We start from the raw sequence: 22,464 nt of genomic DNA, 5'->3' as shown, positions 1-22,464 counted from the left end.
AGCTGCAGTTCCTAATAACATCACTTCTGTGATTAAGTTTCAGCATATGAGTTTTAGGAGGACACAAATGTTCAGACCGTAGCAGATATTTATTATATTATTTCCTCTGCTTCTTTTGGGTTTAATTTGCTCTCTCTTTTTTTTCTTTTTGTAGTTTCTTCTTTTTTACTTTCTTAAGATAGAAGTCAAGGCCATTGATTTGAGAGTCTTCCAGTATAGACATTCAGTGATAACTTTTTAAGTACGTTGCAGCTATAGTCCACAAATTCTGATATGTACTATTTTCATTTTTATTTACTTCAAAATAGTTTCTAATTTCTCTTTGCATTACGTCTTTGACCTAGGGTTATTTAGATGTGTGTTACTTTGTTTCTAAATTTTTGGGTATTTTGATGATATATTTTCTTAGTGATTTTAATTTGATTCCTTTGTGGTCAGGGATCATACTTTCTATGACTTAAATCCTTTGACTTAATTCTTTCAAGAAGATTTATTGTATAGCCTAGAATATGGTCTGTTTTACTAAGCGTTCCAAGGGTACTTGAGAAGCATTGTGTTCTTCAAGTCTAGTCTCATCTTGCTGATTTTCTGCCTCCTTTTTCTATCACATATTGAGTAAGCGATACTGAAATCTCAGACTATACCTGTGAATTTGTCAATTTGTTCTATCAGTTTTTTCTCATGTATTTCAAAGCTGTTATGTTACTAGGTACATAAACATTTAGGTTTATATGTTCTTGATTAATTGAACATTTATCATGAAATGACGTTGTTTATAGCTAGTAATATTTTTTTTGCTGTGAAATCTACTTTGATATTAACATAATCATTCCTGCTTAGCTTTCTTTTGTCAACTGTGTGGTCTATATTTTTCATCCTTTTAATTTGCATCTTTACATTTAAAGTGTGTTTCTTATAGGTAGCATGGAGTAGGATCTTGCTTTTTATACAGCTTGACAATCTGTCTTTTAGGTTTTTAGGCCAGTTTTATTTATAATGTGATTATTGATATATTAATAGTTAAGTTTATCTGTCATGCTGTTTGATTTTCATTAGTTCCAGCTGTTCTTTGTTCCCTTCTTTTCCTGCTTTTTTTTCAATTAGTTATGTGATTTTTATGATTTAGTTTTATCTTTTTTTGACTTATTGTCTATAACTCTTTTTTTGCTGTGTTAGTGGTTGCATTACAATTTGTACTGTATGATTTTAACTTATCATAGTTCACCTTCAGGCAATATTATATAATATCATATATGGCATAAGAAAATTAGAGTAGTATACTTTCATTTTCTCTCTCCCAGCCAGATTCTTCCTGGATTTGTGGGATTATAGTTTTTATTACGTTTAGAAAGTTTCTGGCCACTTTATCTTTATGCTTTTGTCTTTCTCTCTTCCTCCCTCTTTGGGGACTTATATATTGTTGCTTAAAATTTTCTCATAGTTCTCTGATGTCTCAAATTTATGAATCTTCTTTTTTTCTGATATCTAGTCTGTATTTACTTCCATCCAGCAGTGTTGTTTTTAGTCCTTTTTTTTTTTTTTTTTTTTTTTTTTTGAGACCAAGTCTTGCTCTGTCACCCAGGCTGGAGTACAGTGGCTTGATCACCACTCACTACAACCTTCGCCTCCCAGGTTCAAGCCATTCTCCTGCCTCAGCCTCCTGAGTAGCTGGGGTTATAGGTGCCTGTTATGATGCCCACCTAAATTCTTTGTATTTTCGGTAGAGATGGGGTTTCACCATGTTGGTCAGGCTGGTCTCAAACTCCTGATCTTAAGTGATCTGCCCACCTCGGCCTCCCAAAGTGCTGGCGTTACAGGTATGAGCCACCGTACCTGGCCCAGTCCTAAGATTTTAATTTTAATTCCTACTAGTGCAATTTGCTTTCAAGAAATGTCTTCCTTGCCTCTACTTGAGATTTATTTTGGGACACAGTTGACTTACTTATAAACAACTTGATCTTTCTGGTCTTGCTTTATGATTTGGTCTAACTTCCCACTCTTGAGGCAAGGTGTTTCTGATAACGCTATTCTTTGCCCTGTGAAGTTTTTCCGGTATCAGTCATAGGAATGGACACTCTTCCTGGTACATTATGTGAGCAACAGGCACTGTTTCTTTTAATTTTTTAAGGATTTTTTCCCCCTGGTCTCAAGTAGTTTCCTAGCACACATGTACTGTTCATTGCTCTGTTAAATAAATACCCAAGAGGATATTTTTGCAGATCTTCATTGTTCTTCTCCTATACTGTTCTCTCCTTTCCAGTGTTCTGTTTTGTGATTTCTGCCTTGGTGTTTTTTTTGAGCCTCTCGGCTTCATTGTTCCGACTCAGGGAATCTGGCGGACTCTACCTCAGTTTTATTTTCTCCTGTTGTCATGGCCTGGAAACTTTGTCAAGTCAGTTTGCTGGGGTGTTTGTAAATCTTACTTCATTTGTTTCCTGTCTTACAGGGATCATCGTCTTCATTACCTGCAGTCCATGTTCTTGAAAATCATTGTATTATGTATTTTGTCTTTCTTGTTTTTGTTTCAGGCAAGAAGGTAAATCAGTATCTGCCGCTCCATCGTGTCCAGAAGCAGACTGCAGCAGAGCTTCAGCACATGCCGTAGACTAGCTAGAATGCTTTTCTACTCCCTTTACTTAACTGCTTCCTTCTCACCCTTCGTTACTCAGTGTAGCCATCTCTTCCCCAGGGAAATCTTCCTGAGCCCAGTATAGATCAAATTCTATGTTATCATAGAACTGTTTTCTTGCAGCATCTATCTGAATTTGTATTTATTATTTGTTCTTCACTACAGCTAAAGCTAAACAAGAACAGAGTTACTGTTTGTTTTACCTGCAGAGCTCAGTAGAATGTCTTCCACATGGTAGGAACTCAGTGCATATTTGTTTGGTGTATGGATGGGTGAATGTTAAAATGCACAGGACTTTATATCCAAAAAGTACACATAGATTTTATTTCCACCTTGTTTTCCCCCGATGCAGATTCTGCTAGCCTATCAAAAATCCAGGATGCAGTTCTTTCAGATGAACACTTACTAGAACTTAAAAATAATCACTGTGAACAACTTACAGTAGAAATTGAACAAATGGAAAATATGATTCATGTACTACAAAAGAAGCTGTCTGAAACAAAAGAAACACAATTATAGTTAGAGCATGAAAAAGATGAATGGGAGCAAGAACTCTCCACTCTGAGGTATGACATTCTGGTTTTAAAGAATATTTTAACTATTTATACTAAAGGTATATGTGAGAATTATTGTGATTGCTGACTTTCTGGGGCTGAACGGGAGAAAACGTCTTGGTCTTGTAGAGTATGAAAATCTTAGAAATAATATAACAAATTCTTAACTGTGATTCTTCTGATAATTGCGTATTCTTTTAAATCATGATTTTAATGGCTATATAGAAGTCCGCCATATAGAAATCTATTTAACAAATTGAATTTGGGGTTTTAAATTCATTTGTATTAGAATTAATGCTGCAAGGAACATCTTTCATTGTTACTATTATTATCATTAAACACTTGTTAGACACTCTTATTAGACATTATTACTAGACAGGGTTTTGCTCTGTCACTGAGGCTAGAGTGCCATGGTGCAATCATAGCTCATTTCAACTTTGAACTTTTGGGCTCAACAGATCCTCTTGCCTCAATTTCCTAAGTAGCTAGGACTAAGGCACACACCCCCATGCCTGGCTAACTTTTTATATTTTTCATTGAGACAAGGTCTCACTATGTTGCCCAGAATGACCTCCAACTACTGACCTCCAACAATCCTCCTGCCTGAGCCTCCCAAAGCATTGGGATTACAGGTGTGAGCCATCGCACACAGCCCAGAACGTCTTTTATATAAATCATTTTCTACATTTCTAATTATTTACTTTGAATAAATCTTTAATATAGAATTTTTTGGTTAAAATATAGAAACTTTAAAAAAAAGGCCTTGGATCAATATTTCTAAATTGTCCTCAAGAATATTTGTATTTAATGCATGCTGAGCTTAATACCTAGGTGATGGGTTGGTAGGTGCAGCAAACCACCATGGCACATGTTTACCTATGAAACAGATCTGCGCATTCTGCACATGTACTCTGGAAATTAAAATTAAAAAAAAAATTTGCATTAATTTACAGTTCAACTAACAGAGCATGAAGTGGCCATTTGTCTCAAACCAGAACACTTCTTTAAAACTTTATATAGTTTTATTCTTTTTTTCTCCCTGTTTAAATTTATTTATTTATATTTCAATAGCTGTAGGGGTACAAGTGGTATTTGGTTACATGGATGAATTGTATAGTGGTGAACTCTGGATTTCAGTGTACCCATCACCAATAGGTAGTTTTTATTGTTCACCTTTCTTCTACCCTTTCTTCTTCTGAGTCTTCAATGTCATTATACCACTCTGCCTACCTTTATATACCCCTAGCACAGCTCCCGCTTATAAATGAGAACATGTGGTATTTGTTGTTCCATTCCTGAGTTACTTCACTTAGAATAAGGGCTTCTAGCTCCATCCAGTTTGCTGCAAAAAGCATTATTTCATTCTTCTTTATGGCTGAGTAGTATTCTGTGGTATGGATATGTATATATACATATATATACACACACACATATATATGTGTATATATCACATTTTCTTTATTCCACTCACCAGTTAATGGACACTGGTTGATTCCATATCTTTGCATATTGTGAATTGTGCTGCAGTAAACACACGTATGCAGGTGTCTTTTTGATTTAATGATTTCTTTTGGGTAGATACCCAGAAATGAGAATGCTGGATAGAATGGTAGGATCTATTTCTAGTTCTTTGAGAAATCTCCATACTGTTTTCCATATATTTTGTACTAATTTGCATTCCTACCAGCAGTGTTCTCTTTTCGCCACATCCACACCACTGTCTATTGTTTTTTGATTTTTAATAATGGCCATTCTGGCTACAGTGAGGTGATATCTTATTGTTGTTTTATTTTACATTTCCCTGATGATGAGTGATGTTTAGCATGTTTTTATATGCTTGTTCACTGTTCGTACATCTTCTTTTGAGAAATGTCTATTCATGTCATGTGCACACTTTTTAATGGAATTATTTGTATTTTTCCTGCTGATTTGTTTGAATTTCTTGTAGATTATGGATATTCGTCCTTTGTTAGATTCATAATTTACAAGTATTTTTCCCATTCTATAGGTTGTTGGTTTACTCTGATGGACTATTTCTTTTGCTGTGCTGAAGCTTTTTAGTTTAATTAGGCCATATTTATTTATTTATTTTCATTTTTGTTGCATTTGCTTTTAGGGTCTTCATCATAAATCTTTGCCTAAACCAGTGTTTTCAGGTCTTAGGTTTAGGCCTTTAATCCATGTTGAATTAATTTTTATGTCTGGTTAGAGATAGAGATCCAGTTTCATTCTTCTACATGTGGCTGTCTTTTTCTCCCAGCACCATTTATTAAATAACGTGTACTTTCTCCAGTGTATGTTTTTATATCCTTTCTCAAAGATCATTTGCTTGTAAGTGGCTTTATTTCTGGCTTGTCTGTTCTGTTCCATTGATCTATATATCTACTTTTATACCAGTACCATGCTGTTTTTGTTACTGTAGACTTAGAGTGTAATCTGAAGTCAGGTAATGTGATGCCAACATATTTGTTCCTTTTGCTTGATATGTCTGTTGCTATTCAGGCTCTTTTGTGGTTCTACATAAATGTCAGCATTGTTTTTTTTAATAATTCTATGAAGAATGACATTGGTATTTTGATAGAAATTGTATCGAACCTGTAGACTGTTTTGGGCACTATGGTCATTTTCACAATATCAGTTCTTTCAATACATGAACATAGGATGTATTTTCATTTGTGTCATCTATTATTTTCTTCAGTGGTGTTTTCCAGTTATCCTTATATAGATCACTCACCTCCTTCATGAAGTATATTCCTAGGTATTTTACAGTTTTGCAGCCATTATAAAAGGGTTTGGGTTCTTCATATGACTCGCAGCTTTGTTGTAGTTGGTGTATAGTGGTGATACTGATTGGTATTCATTTATTTTGTAACCTCTGAGACTTTAATGAATTCATTTATCAAATCTAGGAGTGTTTTGTAGGAGTCTTTAGAGTTTTCTAGGTATAAGAGCATATCATTGGCGAAGAGATAGTTTGACTTCCTCTTTTCCAATTTGGATGCCCTTTATTTCTCTTGCCCAATTTCTCTGCCTAGGACTTCCCAGTTTTATTCTTAATATTCATGAAATGAAAACTAAAATGGAAAGGGATTAGTTTATTTCACATCTCTTATACACAGATAAAATTAATTCAAAGTTCTATGTTAAAAACACATGTTATTCTTCATTGTTTAAATACTAGACCATGCCTTGTTCCAAAAGGAATTTGTAAGTTGTTTATAAAACATATAGGAATCAAGAATATAAGTGGAAAGTGTTTCCAGAAAATAAACATAAAAAGTATGGGTTAACACAGGGGTTCCCAATCCCCAGGACAAGGACCAGTACCAGTCCCTGGCCTGTTAGGAACTGGATCACACAGCAGAAGGTTAGTGGCAGGTGAGCAAGCGAAGCTTTATCTGTGTTTACAGCCACTCCCTATCACTTGCATTACCGCCTGAGCTCCTCCTCCTGTCAGATCAGCGGTGGCAGTAGATTGTCAAGAAGTGTGACCTGAGCCCTGTAGTAAGCTGCTCATGCAGGGGATCTAGATTGTGCACTCCTTATGAGAATCTAATGCCTGATGATCTGTCACTGTCTCCTCTCACTCCCAGATGGGACCATGTAGTTGCAGGAAAACAAGCTCAGGGCTCCCACTGATTCTACATTATGGTGAGTTATATAATTATTTCATTATATGTTACAATCAGTATTAATAGAAATAAAGTACACAATAAATGTAACATGCTTGAATCATCCTGGAACCATCCCCCCACCTCAGGTCTGAGGAAAAATTATCTTCCAAAGAGCCCGTCCTTGGTGCCAACATGGTTGGGGACAGCTGGATTAACAGATGTGAGACCCCTTTGCCTTGTCTTGGATTAATCTGCAGATATACATTCTGTGAATGACAGCTGATAGTGCCATCTTGCCCTGTAAATCATTTTAGGGATACCTCCAGTATTTCATGAAAATAAAATTTCTTCTAGTGAATTTATAAACTTGTTTAAGTAGTATGTTCTTTTTAATTAATTTGAAGTGATCTGTCATAATTGAGAAGTTCCTATGGCTGTGTGAAAAGAGATAATTTTCAACTTGTAAGTTAACTGAATAATTTCTAATATCCTTTTTCATAATATTTATTGAAGTTACTAGTAACAGAAACTCACCAATTAGCAAGATGTTCTTTCCTCACTACCTTTCAAGTATTTGTCCCTTGGAAGAGACTGAAGGAAGAAATTAAAAGCATGAGAACTGGAAAGAAAAAATAGTCAAGAACACAGAAATTTTATTTGTATAATAAACCTATTCAGGAAGAGCCACGTCACAAAATAAACTTTTTTATTTTCTAACAAAATGAATTTTATTGTAACTATATTTAACTGTATAGATTGACCTTAAAACGAGAAGAAAAGAGAAAGGACGCTGATATGTTGTATAAAAAAGGTAGTGAAGAGTTAAAAAGAAAAGAAGAGGAATATGGGAAAGATGTTGAAATGAACCAACAACTGAAACGGACTCTGAAAACACAAGCCAAGAATTTGGATCAGGTAAATTTCTGATGAAAACTTTATATTTCCAACTTTATATTTCATCAGTATTACTTATATTCCTTTGATTTAATGTAGTATGTTATTTAGGTGTAAACACACCAAAACTGTTATCTAATTTTTATAATGAGCTATGACATTTATAGTTACAATTATTTTATTGTAAACCTTGGCATCTCAATCTGTGTTTTCAAAATAAAGAAATGGAGGATAAGTTGAGTTTAATCACTAACATAAATGCTCATTTGTGGATTTTTATATTAAAATACAGGCTAAATAGCTTTCAAACTAAAATGTGTTAAATGTTTTGAAAGAAATTTTATTACACAATACTGTATCTTTATATAGGTAAGAACTGTTTCTCCTCTTAGAGAAATTTAGCTCTCATGTATGCAATTAAAATTTGATTCTTGAGGGTTAAAAATTTTTGTGTTTTAATAGGCTACTTTCTTTTAACAGTTTTATAACAGAGGTTCTGCTCTTTTAGACTTTCTTTTTCAGTCCTGTTAAACCAAAAATGTACTGTATCTCTAGGTTGTGCAGGAATGAAATGATACCCAGAAGCAACTTTCCGAAGAACATAATGCTAGAATATTGCTAGACGAGATTCTGACTAACAAACAAAAGCAGATAGAAATGGCTGAAAAGAAAATGAATTCTGAGATATTTTTCTTAGCCATTTTCAAATGTTTTTATATGTGTATATATTTGAAACACCAACTCTATGTATTTTGGAAAGTATAAAGGATTTTTAAATCATAGATATATATACACATACACACACGTATGTATATATACATGTGTATATATATATCCTATATATTCTTTATCATATATCTATACATGTATATATAACATAAAGCTATGTTCTTAATTCAGCTCCATTTGCCTGCAGCGGTCGAATAGTGACATTTACAATGGCCTCAATCCAAAGGAGAAGCATTTGATATTTTTCATAAGAATTGATGATCTTTACAACTTCAAAAATAAGTTTTACAACTAACAACAGATTTTCTAGTTTTTGGACATTAGTTCATCTTCTTAACATATTAATGGAGAAGTCAGTTTATTCATAAAAGGAAAGTTTGTTCAGAAAAAGTTTATACAGAAAGTTTATTCAGAAAATATTCATTCAGAAAATTTATTCGGAAAAAGCTTATTCACAAAAAGGAAATTAAAGAACTTTGAGAAATTGCTTCTATCCAAATATATGCATAGCTAAGGCTCTTACAGTGGTGTGGTTTATAGATTATAGGTGGTTATCAAGAGTGTATACCCAGTTTTTAAAATATAGTCAAATGTATTAATCTTATATTTTATGCTTTCTGGGTTTTTTGTAATTCAGAGAAAGGCTTTTCCAATTCTGAGATTCTTAAAAATCCTCTAGTGATTTATTTTTCATGGTCTTTAAATAGATATTTAAACTTTTGGGAATTTACACTCTCTTAGGTTTGAAGTTTTGTCCAACGTTTTTTCCAGTTAAATATTCACTGTGGGAATTCTTTCATTATACAAATATACAGGTTACTCTTTAATTTCAGAAGAAATTATAACATGTCATTCTATTGAGTGCTAACTAAAAGTTTCCTTTGTTTACTTAGGTTTCTCTTAGCCAAAAGAAAGAAAAAGATCTCTTGCATGAAAATAGCATGTTGCAGGAAGAAATTGCCATGCTAAGACTGGAACTGGATACAATAAAACATCAGAGTGAGATAAAGGAAAAGAAATATTTTGAGGATATTGAAAGTGTGAAAGAAGAGCATGATAATCTTCTAAAGGCTATAACATTGAGGAAGCATTAGCAAAAACAGTATTTCAGTACAATGGACAGCTTAGCATTTTGACAACTGAGAATAAAATGCTCCGTTCTGAGCTGAAGAATGTAAAACACAACAAGGAATGACTGGAAACAGAAATTCAGTCATTTCATGGTAGACTGGTTGCTGCTCTGCATGACTGTGACCAAAGTCAGATAGCAGAAAGAGACGTCTTTCCAGAGAACAAGACATGAATGGGTTTATTTACAGGAGACAGTGAATTTTCATATGTCTAACCTAAAAGATAACAGTGAGATTCTTTCTGAACAACTCTCTAATGCTGACAGTAAAATTAACACCCTAAAAATGAAGCTCCATCACACAAGATAAACTCTGAGAGAAAAGATGGGGCAGGCATCTTTCCTGTTTGGGCAACTTAGCCATTCCAGCCTGCTGGCTTTGGAGAGTACAAACTGATCAGGGGCAGAAGAGATCCTGCAGCACAACACAGCTGCTTTACCAAATCGTGGCCAGATTGCTTCTGTAAGCAGGCCCCTGATGCTGTTCCTCCTCACTGGACAGGACCTCCCAACTGGGTCCTCCAGCTACCCCCACCAGTATTCCCCAGCCAACAGAGATTTGAAACCCCCACTGGGACAGGGTTACCAGAGGAGAGGGGCAGCCACCACCTTTGATGTTTGGGGGACTAGCCATTCTGGCCTTCAGGCTTTGGAGAGCCCAAGCTGACCGGGGTGGAAGTGGTACCCCAGCACAGCACAGCCATCCTACCAAAACATAGCCAGGCTCTTTTTTAAGTCAGTCCCTGACCACGTTTTTCTCATCACTGGATGGAGCCTTTCAACCAGGGTCTCTGGCTAACTTCACTGCTGTTCTCTGGCCGACAGAGGTTTCAGGCCCCCTGGGTCAGAGCTCCCAGGGGGAGGACCAGACTGTCATCTTTGCTGTTTGGGTAACTTAGCCATTTCAGCCTTAGGGCTTCAGAGTGTCTGAGGTGACCAGGTGCTGAAGTGAACCCCCAGCACAGCACAGCTGCTCTGCAAAAATGTGACCAGACCTCTTTTTTTAAGCAAGTCCCTGTTCTTGTTCCTCCTGTCTAGGCAAGACTTCTCAACTTGCCTCCAGCCACCTCCTACAGGTGTGTTCAGATTGGCAACAGGTTCGTACCTCAGTGGTACAGAGCTCCCAGAGGAAGGGGCAGGCTGTCGTCTTTGCCTTTTCGCAGGCTTCACTGGTGATACCATCAGGCACTGGAAAATCTGAGGCAACTAGGGACTGGAGTGGACTTCCAGCATGCCACAGCAGCCCTATGGAAAAGTGGCCGGACAGTTACGTGGGTGCCAGTTTCCATATCTCCTTGATGGGCAGGTCCTCCTGGCCTGAGTCTCTAGACAACGCCCCACCAAAGCTATCAAGCCAGTAGCAACTTGGCAGTTCCCTGGACAGAGCTTCCAGGAGCAACTGAAATCCTCTCTGCCACTGCCTCTGGAGTGGAACTGTCCTTGCTACCCTCAGAATATCAAGGGAGCAAAGACTTTAAGTGCTGTATGGACACCTCCCACAAACTGAATTTGGCTCAAGGAGCATGTCAGCCCATCTTCCATGGGTCCCACACACCCTCCACTGCTCATCACCAGACAGGGAACCCTGGCTTGGCCCACAGCACAGACCCTCCATCCTGGCTGATTGCACTTAGTGATTGCTAACTCACATCTCTCTGGGGTAGAGTCCCCAGGAGACAAGCAAAGTGGTGGAGCAGCAAGCCAGCTCATGTGGAGCCCAGAGGGCAGGGACAGCTATCTAAGCTCCACTTGCTCTTCTAACAAGTTAGATAGCAGGGACAGCTATCTAACTCCACTTTAGGAGTGCTGAGGTCAGACCAACCACATCTCGTGTAAGATTGCCCAGCAGAGATCAGGTCTGAGAGTTCCCTTCTTAAAAAAGGGGACTTGCTTAAAAAAGAAGTCTGGCCACATTTTTGTAGAGCAGCTTAGCTGTGCTGGGTCTTTACTTTTGAGAGAGTTCTCCTCTCAGACCTGATATCTGCTGGGCAATCTTGCACATGAGATGGGGCTGGTCTGACCTCAGCACTCCTTAGTCTGTTTGCCTCTTCCAGGGCCCCAGCCTGGCCACACTTGCTTACAGGGCACTCTTGGGTGCCCACGCCATAGCTTCTGTGCCAGTGGACTGTGCTTGACCAGTGGAGAGCTGAAGCAGTGTGGCCCCTACAGGCATGCACCAGCCTGCACATTGCCTCTCCATACTGCAGCTCTTTATATGGAAACTTCCTACATCACTTTGCTGGTGTGTGTCTACACAGGTGGGTTTTGCTGTACTTGCCCTGCCAGCACACGGGAGTGCAGCCACACACCCCAACACACGTCAACTGCCATTGAAGATGGAGCTATGGTGGGCACAGAGCCAAAAATGCCCACCCCGCCAGCACCTTGCCTTTGAGCTAATGCTGTACAGAGAAAAAGGGACCGTCTTATACCCTGAGCAACCGCTGTTGCTTGGGGGGCACAGAGAAGGCACCCAGACCTGCACTTGCCAGCACCCCACCCCAAACCAGTACCTCCTCCAGTGCAACAGCACACACAGTCAGCAGGGCCCCCTGGCCCCCACCCCAGCTGTCTTGCTTCCACCACTGGGTGAATGCCTGCAGGGAGGTGGCACTTTTGCATCTGCTAGCACTCTGCTGCAGCTGCTGCACTTTGGTCCCCCAGTACAGTGGACTCCAAACCTGGAGGAGCCAGGGAACAAAGTTGGGGCCCAATACAAGTTCCCCATGTTAAGGCACACAGTCCAGCAATTGGGAGCTGAATGTTGGCCCCCTAAAATCCTCCAGAAACAAAGCCAGTTGGCTGAATCCACCTTACACCACAATCAAACTCTCAAAGTCATCAAATATGATAAAAAAAAAATGCCCTGTCCAAAGGTCAGCAACCTCAAAAGTTGAAGGTGTGGTAAGCCTATACAGATGAGAAAGAATCTGTGTAAGAACACTGAAAACTCAAAAAGTCAGCATGCCTTCTTTCCTCCAAATGACTGTATTAACTCTCCAGCAAGTGTTCAGAACTGGGCTAAGGCTGAGATGTCTGAAATGATACAAGTAGAATTCAGAACTTGGGTAGGAACAAAGTTCACTGAGTGAAAGAAGTATGTTGTAATCCAATGCAAGGAAGCTAAAAATCATTGTAAAACATTGCAGGAGCTAACAGACAAAATAGCCAGTATAAAGAAGAACATAACCGACCTGATAGAGTTGAAAAGCACACTACAAGAATTTTGATAATGCAGTCACATGGTGATTGTGTGTGATTGCATTATGAAAATTCTTGTAGTGTGTGTGGGCACCTGAGAGTGCCCTGTAAGCAGGTGTGGCCAGGCTGGGGCCCTGGGAGAGGCAAGTAGACTAAGGAGTGCTGAGGTCATACCAGCCCCATCTCATGTGCAAGACCAACTAGCAGAATAGACCAAGCAGAGAGAAGAATCTCAGAGCTTGAAAACTGGCTTTCTGAAATAAAACATGCAGACAAGAATGGGGGAAAAAAGAATGAAAAGGAATGAACAAAACCTTTGAGAAATAAGGGATTATGTAAAGAGACCAAATGTATTACTGATTAATATACCTGAAAGATGAGAATGGAACCAACTTGGAAAAATATTTCAGAATATCATTCATGAGAATATTCCCAACCCAGCCAGACAGGCCAACATTCAAATTCAGGAGATCCAGAGAACCCCAGTAAGATATGCCACGAGAAGATCGTCCCCAAGACACTTAATCATCAGATTCTCCAGGGTCGAAATGAAAGAAAAAAACGTTAAAAGCAGCTAGGGAGAAAGGTGAGGTCACCTACAAAGGGAATCCCAACAGACTTACAGCAGACTTCTCAGCTCAAACCCTACAAGCCAGAGGAGATTGTAGGGCCCAATATTGAACTTATTAAAAGAAATTTCAACCCAGAATTTCATGTCCAGCCAAACTAAGCTTCATAAATGAAGAAATAGGATCCTTTTCAGAGAAGCAAATGCTGAGGGAATTCATTACTACCAGACCTGCCTTAAAAGAGCTCCTGAAGGAAGCACTAACTATGGAAAGAAAAGATCATCACCAGCCACTACAAAAACGCACTGAAGTACACAGACCAGTGATGCTAAAAACCACATAGACAAGTCTGCAGAATAAGCAGCCAACAGCATGATGACAGGATCAAATCCACACATATCATTACTAACCTTAAATGTAAATGGGCTAAATGCTTCATATGAAAGACACAGAGGGGCAAGCTGGATAAAGAACCAAGACCCATTTGAGTATTCTGTCTTCAAGAGACCTATCATACATGCGATGCCACACATAGGCTCAAAATAAAGGAATGGAGAAAAATATTTCAAGCAAATGGAAAACAGAAAAAAGCAGATGTTGCAATCCTATCCTGACAAAACAAACTTTATACCAATAAAGATTAAAAAAAAGGCAGAGAAGGATGTTACAAAGATGGCCCTGACCTTTGATAAATCTTTTATTTTTGCTTGATACCAACCTGGGTTATCTTTATTTCTCAAACCAATAGGATAATTTGTGGAGCTTGGGGAGTTTCTCCCCTGCAGAGAGTCCCTGATCTCCCAAAATTTGGTTGCTATTTGAAGTTATTTTGCTGTACAACTCCTTTTCTGAAGTTTTACTCATTTCCAACAAGGAAGGCAAGTTTTCCTGCTTCCATGATGATGGAGAGCAGGCACCTTCTTTCTTGAGTTTCAACTTGCTTCTGACAGAGAAGGTGTGAGTTTTTTCCTGCCTCTCTATGATGGTAGAAAGCGATCATCAGCCTGAGCTTTATTTCCAGGTAAGTAGCTGAATTAGAGTTTTGTCTTAAAAATGTTCCTTAATGACTAAAAGTTAAGATTACCAACCAGCTGGTTTTCATTTCTCCTTACTGTTAGAACACTTGGTAATCGTATGAATTTGTTTGTTTTGCTTAACTGTTTTTGTTTATGTTTGGGGTTTTGTTGTTGTTTCACATTTCTCCCATGAAGTATGACCATCTTTTCCTGACTTGGTCAAATCCAAAGGAATGTTCTAAATTATGGGGAACAAGGCATCTGAATTGGCTAAAACTCCGGTAGCTGCAAAAAGAAAAAAAAAAATCCAGTTAGCAGAAAGGACTTTTTAAAACTTTTTTTTTTTTTTTTTTTTTTTTTTAACCTAAGAGGTTTCGTCTACGTAATAAGGCCATCTTTTACTAGCCAAGGCCAAACTGAAGGAGCAGTGGTGGCCACCTAATGCTAAGATTCTGCCCTGTTCACCACAGCAACCTGAGTTTGGTTCCTAAGTCTAGTTCTTTCTGGTTTGGTATTTGTGTTACTTTAAAAATACCAGCAGTTTGTCCTAGCTATGATGTGGTAGTAAGATATTTAAAAGGATTTTTTTTTAAGAGCTCCATGATTAAAAGTCAACTTAATTAAAAGCAAATTTCTAATATATATATAATTATATTTAAACATAATTACATATGTGTTATAAATATATACATATATAAACAAATACACGTGTATGTTAGAAATATGTGTTTATATATTATTTTTCTATTACATATGCATATATTTGTGTGTATCTAAAAGGCCTTTCTGTGGATCTTGTTTTTTGAAAAATATTTGTTTTTCTTCTCATTCAACTGAATTATATCTCTCCATTTTGCTTATGTCTGTCCCTTTTTTCTCTTGCCACCCTTGATGCCCAATAAAAGATCTAAAATAATTTCTGATAGCCTGATTGCTTACAAAAGAAGGTACCAGACTTCTTTTTGGGAGGAACCACTATTTTTGTTTATCAAATTCCTAGAGTTGTAAACAGACAAGTTTTTTGCAGATCTTAAACTGCTCACTTTTTAAATTGCATTGCTGGATCATAATGGCTTTTGAGGGTGTCAAAAATCACTTTGCACAATGGGAAAGTTTTTGACTTTGGTATTTGTAATAGCTAGGTAAGAGATATATTTTTAGGGCTGGTTATTGGAAGAGATAGTATGCCTTTGACCACCTGGAAGGTATGGAAACATCCCAACCCCCTACTGAATAGTGAGACTGCCATGGGATATGAGCTGATTATTGAATGGGCTATTTGGCTTTTGTTGGCCACCAACCTCAGGGGAAATGTACTTATAGTGAAATGCATGGCAAAAACATGGCATTGTCTCATCTCATAATGTTTTCCTCTTTTGAGGTCTTGAGGATTTTCTGTAAAAATGAAATCCTTGATTTTTAGATATCTGTTCTGCCTTACAGCCCTGCCTGTATGTCAGGCCCTAGAAGCTGCATGCTTCCTTGGCCCTGTTTCTTAAAAGGCTCCAGCCTAAAGCCAGTAAGCCAATTTTTAAAAATCTTTAAGGAAGTCACAATTAAGGGTGTCTGCTTTCCCTGGCCATCTTAACTGAACTTTTACAGCATTGTTGTTTATTTTTTTTGGCTTGAGTAAAATATAAATCCTCCATTTTGTTTCACCTAAGAGTCATCCCTTTAAAAATGCACATTTGGACTTGCCTAACTGATAATTGTTTACAGCAGGAAACAGGTAATCAAAAGACTAATGGTCTAAAGTGGAGAAGAAAAACTGGCAAATGAAAAATCTTATGAATCCCTAAGATCTACTTCTGTGTGTCTATATGTCTAAATGTTTATATGACATATGTATACAAAGTTTGAGTATCAAAAATATATAAAAGGGCTCTAATTGGCTTTTAAAAAGTTCTTAAATATTTTATCAGAAAATTAGAAACTTATTCCTAAGTACTTTTTGAAGTTCATGTGACTTAAGTAAATTTTTAACCAATGAGTTGGCTTTAAATTGATGGGTAAAAACAAAATTCAAAATGTCTTCACAGTTGTCAGCATACATTGTTTAGATGTATTGGTCAAGTAGTTTTTCTTTTTTCTTTTTTTAAATTTTCTGGTCAAGTGGTTTTATATTCATCTCAGTGACTATAAGATGTCAAAATTTGGCACAAAGGTTATAAATTATAAATCTAGCAGAAAACAATGATTTTTGTTCATGTAACTTTTGGTAAATAAGACATTTAATATATTTTTTTATTATACTTTAAGTTTTAGGGTACATGTGCACAATGTGCAGGTTACTTACATATGTATACATGTGCCATGTTGGTGTGCTGCACCCATTAACTCGTCATTTAACATTAGATAGATCTCCTAATGCTATCCCTCCCCCGTCCCTCCACCTCACAACAGGCCCTAGTGTGTAATGTTCCCCTTCCTGTGTCCATGTGTTCTCATTGTTCAATTCCCACCTATGAGTGAGAACATGCGCTGTTTGGTTTTTTGTCCTTGTGATAGTTTGCTGAGAATGATGGTTTCCAGCTTCATCCATGTCCCTACAAAGGACATGAACTCATCCTTTTTTATGGCTGCATAGTATTCCATGGTGTATATGTGCCACATTTTCTTAATCCAGTCTATCATTGCTGGACATTTGGGTTGGTTCCAAGTCTTTGCTATTGTGAATAGTGCCACAGTAAACGTACATGTGCATGTGTCTTTATAGCAGCATGATTTATAATCCTTTGGGTATATACTCAGTAGTGGGATGGCTGGGTCAAATGGTATTTCTAGTTCTAGATCTCTGAGGAATTGCCACACTGACTTCCACAATGGTTGAATTAGTTTACAGTCCTACCAACAGTATAAAAGTGTTCCTATTTCTCCACATCCTCTCCAGCACCTGTTGTTTCCTGACTTTTTAATGACTGCCATTCTAACTGGTGTGAGATGGTATCTCATTGTGGATTTGATTTGCATTTCTCTGATGGCCAGGGATGGTGAGCATTTTTTCATGTGTTTTTTGGCTGCATAGATGTCTTCTTTTGAGAAGTGTCTGTTCATATCCTTCGCCCACTTTTTGATGGGGTTGTTTGTTTTTTTCTTGTAAATTTGTTTGAGTTCATTGTAGATTCTGGATATTAGCCCTTTGTCAGATGAGTAGATTGCAAAAATGTTCTCCCATTCTGTAGGTTGCCTGTTCACTCTGATGGTAGTTTCTTTTGCTATGCAGAAGCTCTTTAGTTTAATTAGATCCCATTTGTCAATTTTGGCTTTTGTTGCCATTGCTTTTGGTGTTTTAGACATGAAGTCCTTGCCCATGCCTATGTCCTGAATGGTATTGCCTAGGTTTTCTTCTAGGGTTTTTATGGTTTTGGGTCTAACATTTAAGTCTTTAATCTATCTTGAATTAATTTTTGTATAAGGTGTAACGAAGGGATCCAGTTTCAGCTTTCTACATATGGCTAGCCAGTTTTCCCAGCACCATTTATTAAATAGGGAATCCTTTCCCCATTGCTTGTTTTTCTCAGGTTTGTCAAAGATCAGATAGTTGTAGATATGTGGCATTATTTCTGAGGGCTCTGTTCTGTTCCGTTGGTCTATATCTCTGTTTTGGTACCAGTACCATGGTGTTTTTGTTACTGTAGCCTTGTAGTATAGTTTGAAGTCAGGTAGTGTGATGCCTCCAGCTTTGTTCTTTTGGCTTAGGATTGACTTGGTGATGTGGGCTCTTTTTTGGTTCCATATGAACTTTCAAGGAGTTTTTTCCAATTCTGTGAAGAAAGTCATTGGTAGCTTGATGGGGATGGCATTGAATCTATAAATTACCTTGGGCAGTATGGCCATTTTCACGATATTGATTCTTCCTACCCATGAGCATGGAATGTTCTTCCATTTGTTTATATCCTCTTTTATTTCATTGAGCAGTGGTTTGTAGTTCTCCTTGAAGAGGTCCTTCACATCCCTTGTAAATTGGATTCCTAGGTATTTTATTTTCTTTGAAGCAATTGTGAATGGGAGTTCACTCAGGATTTGGCCCTCTGTTCGTCTGTTATTGGTGTATAAGGATGCTTGTGATTTTTGTACATTGATTTTGTATCCTGAGACTTTGCTGAAGGTGCTTATCAGCTTGAGGAGATTTTGGGCTGAGATGATGGGGTTTTCTAGATATACAATCATGTCATCTGCAAAAAGGGACAATTTGACTTCCTCTTTTCCCAATTGAATACCCTTTATTTCTTTCTCCTGCTTGATTGCCCTGGCCAGAACTTCCAACACTACGTTGAATAGGAGTGGTGAGAGAGGGCATCCATGTCTTGTGCCCATTTTCAAAGGGAATGCTTCCAGTTTTTGCCCATTCAGTATGATATTGGCTGTGGGTTTGTCATAGATAGCTCTTATTATTTTGAGATACATCCCATCAATACCTAATTTATTGAGAGTTTTTAGCATGAAGGGTTGTTGAATTTTGTCAAAGGCCTTTTCTGCATCTATTGAGATAATCATGTGGTTTTTGTCTCTGGTTCTGTTTATATGCTGGATTACATTTATTGATTTGCGTATGTTGAAACAGCCTTGCATCCCAGGGATGAAGCCCACTTGATCATGGTGGATAAGCTTTTTGATGTGCTGCTGGATTCGATTTGCCAGTATTTTATTGAGGATTTTTGCATCAATGTTCATCAAGGATATTGGTCTAAAATTCTCTCTTTTTTTGTTGTGTCTCTGCCAGGCTTTGGTATCAGGATGATGCTGGCCTCATAAAATGAGTTAGGGAGGATTCCCTCTTTTTCTATTGATTGGAATAGTCTCAGAAGGAATGGTACCAGCTCCTCCTTGTACCTCTGGTAGAATTTGGCTGTGTATCCATCTGGTCCTGGACTTTTTTTGGTTGGTAAGCTATTAATTATTGCCTGAATTTCAGAGCCTGTTATTGGTCTATTCAGAGATTCAGCTTCTTCCTGGTTTAGTCTTGGGATGGTGTATGTGTCCAGGAATTTATCCATTTCTTCTAGATTTTCTAGTTTATTTGCATAGAAGTGTTTATAGTATTCTCTGATGGTAGTTTGTGTTTCTGTGGGATCAGTGGTGATAACCCCTTTATCATTTTTTATTGTGTCTATTTGATTCTTCTCTCTTTTCTTCTTTATTAGTTTTGCTAGCCATCTATCAATTTTGTTGATCTTTTCAAAAAACCAGCTCCTGGATTCATTGATTTTTTTGAAGGGTTTTTTGTGTCTCTGTTTCCTTCAGTTCGGCTCTGATCTTAGTTATTTCTTGCCTTCTGCTAGCTTTTGAATGTGTTTGCTCTTGCTTCTCTAGTTATTTTAATTGTGATGTTAGGGTGTCAATTTTAGATCTTTCCTGCTTTCTCTTGTGGGCATTTAGTGCTATAAATTTCCCTGTACACACTGCTTTAAATGTGTCCCAGAGATTCTGGTATGTTGTGTCTTGGTTCTCGTTGGTTTCAAAGAACATCTTTATTTCTGCCTTCATTTCATTATGTACCCAGTAGTCATTCAGGAGCAGGTTGTTCCGTTTCCATTTAGTTGAGCAGTTTTGAGTGAGTTTCTTAATCCTGAGTTCTAGTTTGATTGCACTGTGGTCTGAGAGACAGTTTGTTATAATTTCTATTCTTTTACATTTGCTGAGGAGTGCTTTACTTCCAACTATGTGGTCAATTTTGGAATTGTGTGGTGTGGTGCTGAGAAGAATGTATATTCTGTTGATTTGGGGTGGAGACTTCTGTAGATGTCTATTAGGTCTGCTTGGTGCAGAGCTGAGTTGAATTCTTGGATATCTTTGTTAACTTTCTGTCTCGTTGATCTGTCTAATGTTGACAGTGGGGTGCTAAAGTCTCCCATTATTATTGTGTGGGAGTCTAAGTCTCTTTCTGGGTCGCTAAGGACTTGCTTTATGAATCTGGGTGCTCCTGTGTTGGGTGCATATATATTTAGGATAGTTAGCTCTTCTTGTTCAATTGATCCCTTTACCATTATGTAATGACCTTCTTTGTCTCTTTTGATCTTTGTTGGTTTAAAGTCTGTTTTATCAGAGACTAGTATTGCAACTCCTGCCTTTTTTTGTTTTCCATTTGCTTGGTAGATCTTCCTCCATCCTTTTATTTTGAGCCTATGTGTGTCTCTGCACGTGAGATGGGTTTCCTGAATACAGCACACTGATGGGTCTTGACACTCTATCCAATTTGCCAGTCTGTGTCTTTTAATTGGCGCATTTAGCCCATTTACATTTAAGATTAATATTGTTATGTGTGAATTTGATCCTGTCATTATGATGTTACCTGGTTATTTTGCTCGTTAGCTGATGCTGTTTCTTCCTAGCATCGATGGTCTTTACGATTTGGCATGTTTTTGCAATGGCTGGTACCAGGTTTCCTTTCCATGTTTAGTGCTTCCTTCAGGAGCTCTTTTAGGGCAGGCCTGGTGGTGACAAAATCTCTTAGCATTTGCTGGTCTGTAAAGGATTTTATTTTTCCTTCACTTACGAAGCTTGTTTTGGCTGGATGTGAAATTCTGGGTTGAAAATTCTTTTCTTTAAGAATGTTGAATATTGGCCCCCACTCTCTTCTGGCTTGTAGAGTTTCTGCTGAGAGATCCGCTGTTAAGTCTGATGGGCTTCTTTTTGTGGGTAACCCGACCTTTCTCTCTGGCTGCCCTTAACATTTTTTCCTTCATTTCAACTTTGCTGAATCTGACAATTATGTGTCTTGGAGTTGCACTTCTCGACGAGTATCTTTGTGGCGTTCTCTGTATTTCCTGAATTTGAATGTTGGCCTGCCTTGCTAGATGGGGAAGTTCTCCTGGATAATATCCTGCAGAGTGTTTTCCAATCTGGTTCCATTCTCCCTGTCACTTCAGGGACACCAATGAGACGTAGATTTGGTCTTTTCACATAGTCCCATATTTTCTTGGAGGCTTTGTTCATTTCTTTTCATTCTTTTTTCTCTAAACTTCTCGCTTCATTTCATTCATTTGATCTTCCATCACTGATACCCTTTCTTCCAGTTGATTGAATCGGCTACTGAGGCTTGTGCATTCGTCACGTATTTCTTGTGCCATGGTTTTTAGCTCCATGAGGTCCTTTAAGGACTTCTCTGCATTGGTTATTCTAGTTAGCCATTCAGCTAATTTTTTTTCAAGGTTTTTAACTTCTTTGCCATAGGTTCGAACTTCCTTCTTTAGCTCGGAGTAGTTTAATCTTCTGAAGCCACCTTCTCTCAACTCGTCAGTCATTCTCCATCCTGCTTTGTTCCATTGCTGGTGAGGAGCTGTGTTCCTTTGGAGAAGGAGAGGCGCTCTGATTTTGAGAGTTTCCAGTTTTTCTGCTGTGTTTTTTCCCCATCTTTGTGGTTTTATCTACCTTTGGTCTTTGATGATGGTGACGTACAGATGGGGTTTTGATGTGGATGTCCTTTGTGTTTGTTAGTTTTCCTTCTAACAGTCAGGACCCTCAGCTGCAGGTCTGCTGGAGTTTGCTGGAGGTCCACTCCAGACCCTGTTTGCCTGGGTATCAGCAGCAGAGGCTGCAGAACAGCAGATATTGATGAACAGCATATGTTGCTGCCTGATCGTTCCTCTGGAAGTTTTGTCTCAGAGGAGTACCAGACCTTGTGAGGTGTCAGTCTGCCCCTACTGGGGGGTGCCTCCCAGTTAGGCTACTCGGGGGTCATGGACCCACTTGAGGAGGCAGTCTGTCCGTTCTCAGATCTCAAGCTGCGTGCTGGAAGAACCACTACTTTCTTCAAAGCTGTCACACAAGAACATTTAAGTCTACAGAGGTTTCTGCTGCCTTTTGTTTGGCTTTGCCCTGCCCCCAGAGTTGGAGTCTACAGAGGCAGGCTGGCCTCCTTGAGCTGCAGTGGGCTGCACCCATTTCGAGCTTCCTAGCTGCTTTGTTTACCTACTCAAGCCAGGGCAATGGCGGGCGCCCCTCCCCCAGCCTCACTGCCACCTTGCAGTTTGATCTCAGTCTGCTGTGCTAGCAATGAGCGAGGCTCTGCGGGCATAGGACCCTCTGAGCCAGGCGCGGGATATAATCTCCTGGTGTGTCGTTTGTTAAGACCGTTGGAAAAGCGCAGTGTTGGGCTGGGAGTGACCCGATTTTCCAGGTGCCGTCTG

At 38.4% G+C, this 22,464-nt stretch overlaps 1 protein-coding gene across 1 annotated transcript in view; it reads left to right on the top strand.

The window, feature by feature from the left end:
* Positions 1-22,464, top strand: part of LOC112134603 (POTE ankyrin domain family member A) — a 115,745-nt gene that overhangs the window by 27,302 nt on the left and 65,979 nt on the right. Inside the window, 1 exon segment of the mRNA XM_063726386.1 lies at positions 2,982-3,195. Coding sequence (XP_063582456.1) covers positions 2,982-3,148 — 167 coding nt within the window. The 3' untranslated portion in view covers positions 3,149-3,195.

Source organism: Pongo abelii, chromosome 7, assembly GCF_028885655.2.
Source record: "Pongo abelii isolate AG06213 chromosome 7, NHGRI_mPonAbe1-v2.0_pri, whole genome shotgun sequence".
Taxonomy (NCBI): Eukaryota; Metazoa; Chordata; class Mammalia; order Primates; family Hominidae; genus Pongo; species Pongo abelii.
This window is presented reverse-complemented; position numbering and strand designations above follow the sequence as displayed.